The sequence below is a fragment of the Poecilia latipinna genome, unplaced genomic scaffold (genome assembly GCF_001443285.1).
Source record: "Poecilia latipinna isolate Pla-1442-1.1 unplaced genomic scaffold, P_latipinna-1.0 Scaffold1691, whole genome shotgun sequence".
Classification (NCBI taxonomy): domain Eukaryota; kingdom Metazoa; phylum Chordata; class Actinopteri; order Cyprinodontiformes; family Poeciliidae; genus Poecilia; species Poecilia latipinna.
The window spans coordinates 201,752-206,581 of NW_015114307.1; the positions used below are offsets into that span (position 1 = coordinate 201,752).

General features: G+C 36.3%; 1 protein-coding gene across 1 annotated transcript in view; it reads right to left on the minus strand.

The window, feature by feature from the left end:
- lap3 (leucine aminopeptidase 3) overlaps positions 1 to 3,242 on the minus strand; it is a 9,507-nt gene extending 6,265 nt beyond the window's left edge. Inside the window, exons 1-6 of the mRNA XM_015060183.1 lie at positions 3,013 to 3,242; positions 2,802 to 2,917; positions 1,620 to 1,674; positions 1,436 to 1,541; positions 1,188 to 1,347; positions 443 to 607 (exon numbers count right to left, since the gene is read on the minus strand). Of these exons, the coding sequence (XP_014915669.1) occupies positions 443 to 607; positions 1,188 to 1,347; positions 1,436 to 1,541; positions 1,620 to 1,674; positions 2,802 to 2,917; positions 3,013 to 3,105 (695 nt within the window). The 5' untranslated portion in view covers positions 3,106 to 3,242. The remainder of the gene's footprint in view (positions 1 to 442; positions 608 to 1,187; positions 1,348 to 1,435; positions 1,542 to 1,619; positions 1,675 to 2,801; positions 2,918 to 3,012) is intronic.
- Positions 3,243 to 4,830: the final 1,588 nt, after the last annotated feature.

Sequence of the window (4,830 nt, forward strand, 5' to 3'; positions counted from 1 at the left end):
AGTAAGGAGAAAACTTTCAATCCAACATGTTTAAACTGAGGCTGATTTTTTTATGTAACATTTATATTTAATATATATATATATATATATATATATATATATATATATATATATATATATATATATATATAATAAAAATAATAGAGTTTATGCAATATTATATTATTATCAATATATGAATTGGAAATGGTCTCAAAAAACATTATCATCCATCGCAATAATTTCTGGGACAATTTATTGTCCAGCAAAATTTGTTACAGTGACAGGATTTCAGAAAACAACAAACTTGGCTCATGGTCACATGGGTTACAGAACACCAAAGGAGCCTTGTAGTCAATAAAACAAGTCAGAAATCTACTAAAAACAGACACAAAGTTTATTGTCGTTTTGGTTTGATACATGCAGTTTACAGGAAGTGAAGGAGAATGGAAACCCAACAAACCGTTTTTTGACAGTGACTCGTTCAGCGTGCGGAGCCAGTTTCTCTTCGATGGTGTTGGCAAAAGCAGTCGGAGTGATCCGATTGGCCGGAGCTTCCATGAGAAAACGCGCCAGGTTTTGACCTTCTGCATAAATGACGCCTTTCTTCCAGCCGTCCACATCAACGCTGGTGAGACACAGAGAGGGACGGTCAGTGGGGCAAGAAAACCTGCAGACTGAGAAATACTCAAAATACAGAAGAGTAAAAATCTAAAATGTTCAGCTGAATGTAAAAAAAAAAAGAGAGAGAGAGAGAGAGAGAGAGAGAGAATAATTAAATACAGACTCTCTACAAAGATAAAAAAAAAAGAACAAAGCAAAAGATAGCTTGTGGAAGTCAAGTTGTAATAATGGGTGGTTAAAAAAAAGATTAAAAATGTTTTTTGCTTTTTTAACTTTATTAAACCAAAATGTGCAAAACAAACAGGTATTGCATTAATAAACAGCACATCAAAAGCAATATGTAAGAAGAGTTCACTTTGAAACAAACACAGGGCAAATTCAAGCAAGATAAATAGAGAAATAAGGAAAGAAAATACAATAATACAAAACAGATTAATCAAGGAAAAAAGAAAAGATGAAAAAACATAAAAACAATTACTTAAAAGAAAAAATATATTTTTTTTATTTAGAAAATACTTTTTGTACTTAAAAGGAAACATATTGCTCTTTAATGTTAATCAAAAGATTTTAAAAGCTCAGGTTACCTTCCATGTAGCTGTGAGGTCACTCTAGTTTTCTTCTTAGACTTCAGTTCATCGTAGGAAAACAATCCCAGAATGGCGCCTTCTGCTGCCGACTTGGCATCACCGCAGTCGTCCACCTCAACGTGACTCACCTTCAGTTCCTGGAGAGTCCGACAGCCAGCTGAACAAAAAGAATATGTACATATACAAACATCAATAAAACCATTTCTGAAACCATATGTGAGATCAGACGCCGGAGCGGATCGTACCAGACACGGCCTGCCTGATGTTCTCCTTCTTGCTGTTCCACTTCTCAGCCCCACACACTCCTTCACTCTCTTTGCCCAACCCGACTACTGCGACACAGGGGAAGTCCTGAAGGAGATCAGAGCACGTTTTACTCCATCACCATTAGAAGACGGGGAGTGAAATGTTAAAGCAGCGTCTTGTTACCTGGTGAATCCCATAGAACAGTCTGTTTTTGCCTTTCTTCAGACCAGGTCTGGCACTGGGGGCAAAAACAAAATGTTTAAAAACACTCAACTGCTGTCCATAAATAGTTTATTCATTTTGCAGTCATCTCATTTCCTGAATGAGTAAGATAAACATAAGAAGAAAAAAAAAACTACAGTAAAAATAACAAGCAGACCCATTGACTAGAGGTGCACCGATCTCATATTAATATCTGTATTGGTCTCAATATTGAAAACATTTTTTCACTGTTTTCCTGTATTGGATCAGTATCAACCGATACTAAGCCTCAGATATCTGTATCGTATCTGAAGTGAAAATAGTAATTGGTGGATTATTACTAGACATGACAAAATAAGCAATAACTCAATTAATCACATGATAATTTAACAGGAGCTTCATAATTTCCATTTGCATGAATTATTGTTTTCCTCTCTCTGGATGTCTTCAGTCTGGTGCTTTGGCCTCAACCAGCCCCTTTTATGGAGGATAATTTTGCTTACAGAGTCTTCATAATTTATTTTTGTTGTTTTCTATATTTGGATATTTAAAATGTCTTCCAATTCCAGTGTGAAATTGTCATTAGAATTTAAAGTTTATTGCTCTTTGAGAATGTGTTCTTGCATCATTATGCTATAACAATTATGTTACTTAAAAATGGTCTCAAAGCAACAATATAAAATGTTTATCGGAGTAACTTTAGGGACAATTTATCATCCAGCAAAATTTGTTATGGTGACCCAGTCCACCAGCATCCATGAAAAGTCAAAAACTGGCAATAATTCCAAGGTAAAATGTGACCATAGACTTTCTGGTGTGTTTAGGTATTGCAGTAAAATATGAGCCAGTTACTAGTGACAGGAGTTTTCTCCACTGCTATCCAGCTGGCTGAAAGATGTTTGACGCACGTTCTCCAATGTTTACCAGGAAGACACATTTGACTGTCTGAAGACAGCAAGCAGTCTTCCTCATGATGTGTAAACCAACACCAGGTCACAATAAAACACTAAAGTTCTAGAGATATCCCACTGTGTTTTTAATAAATCCAGACACGAATTTTACTTTTTAAAATTTAATCATCAGTTAGCTTTCAATGATACTCTATTTTACTTTGATGCGCATGTAAACTGTTGATCACATCAGCTGACAAAAGAAGCGACTCACATTTTCAGCAGCTCTGAGAGCTTTCCAGACAGAGACTGGTCAAACCTGGCTGCTGCCTCCGTCAGGTGAACACCTTCCTCCTCTCCGTCCTTCTCAAAGACTCCCAGGACCAAACCCTGCAAACACACACACACACACACACACACACTGACAGGTCCACACTCTGCTGCTGAGACTCTCAGGAACACTGAACACCTGGTAAACTACTCACCTTTCTCTCCTGCAGGTTAGTGTGTGAAGCAGAGAACGGCCTGCAGAGATGTTTCCTCACGGCCGTCTGCGCAGCTTTCCTCACAACAAGCATTGTCACCTCCTCAACATGTAATAATCTGCGTTAATATCCTAGTTTTACCTCACTGGAAGGTCAGGCGCTTCTCATGCGGTAAAGGAAGGCAGACGACCCCCGACAGAGTCGCGTTAAAGTGGCGTCACCGACGAGATAGGACGACGGGGGTTTTGTCGCCACCTAGCGGCAAAATGTCACTGTCTGTCCTGTGGAGTACAAAGTGTGTTTTAAATGCAATTCTAAGCTATCATGTAAATTTACAATAAAATGCATTAAACTTTATGATTCTAATTTGACCACGTATGGGAAATGTTATAGGCCTTTCTGTCACGATACCAAATTTTGATGATAAACCAGTAATTATTGCAATAAACAATATATTGCTGTTTTAAGATAATTTTCAAATAATATGTTAATAACAGCATGGTATTGCAGTTTGATATGTGAAAGAATAAAAATTTATTGGTCTTGACACTGGAACTGGAAGATATGTTAAATGTCCTAAATAAAACACAACAAAAACAATAAATAAAACATAAATATAAGACACACACACAACTGAAACCATAATTGAAATAGATCCATAAACAAATTTTTCTTTGAAAATGTGTTAATCATCACAATTGAAGTTATTGAAGTCATTTTAACTTATCATGCGGCAGGTTTATTAATCTATGGATACTGTAACATGGGCATTCAGTACTGTAACATCTTATATTTAAAAAATGTTTTTTGCTTGATTGTTTTGTTTACATAAGTTTCAGATTTATTGTTTGCATTGGGTGGTTTCCTGAATGAAAAGAAAACTTCCTGCTCAAACTTAGGCCATCTTAATCAGTCTTTCAGAAATGCAGAACTTTACCATAAAATTCTCAAAGTTCTTGACTTGCATAAAGATTCATAAATATCTACTATTAGAAACCAAAGATACATTTTCCCCCATTTATGCTTCTTGAACAAATGCAAAATTAATTCAATGGATCCAACAGGCAATCATACAGAGTAACCGAATGCCTTAAAAAGGGCTTTGAATAGGAACCAGACACACAAAAAAGGATCAGATAACTGGGAATGATATTTTAAATGTCTGTAATTCACATTCTCTATGTACAATGAAAAAATAAATAGCATATTTACAGACATTTATTTACTACACAAACCGAATTTACAATACTGAAGGTAAAATGTTCAGAATGATTCTGTTGGATCACTCTTCATCGTCCACAGTACCAAAGTAAACCCAACAATAAATCCCTATGTCTAAACTAGACAAGTTGGCTTTTTCATCAATTATCTATTCAGAACCAATAAGAGCAAATAAACATTGAAGTTCTTTAAAATCAGTTTTCAGTGAGGATGAGTGTGAAATAAGTCTAGCTTCTATAAAACAGTGTCATCACAAATGTCAGTAAGTGGTTTTTTTTCTTTTCCACGCTAAAAGCAGAAGACACAACCAATAACTATTTTTCTGTGTGTGTGTGTGCGTGTGTGTTTGTTTATAATACCTTGTGGGGACCATTTTCCTGACACATACTACGTTGTGGGGATCCACTGTTCCTTGTGGGGACCGAAGCCTGGTCCCCACAAGGGGAAACACTGTTTTTGGGTCAGGGGTTAGATTTAGGATTAAGGTATGAATTGGGTTTCTGTTAGGGTTAGGTTAAGGGTAAGGTTTAGGCTGTAGAAATGAATGGAAGTCAATGGAAAGTCCCCACAAAGATAGCCACACAAACATGTGTGTGT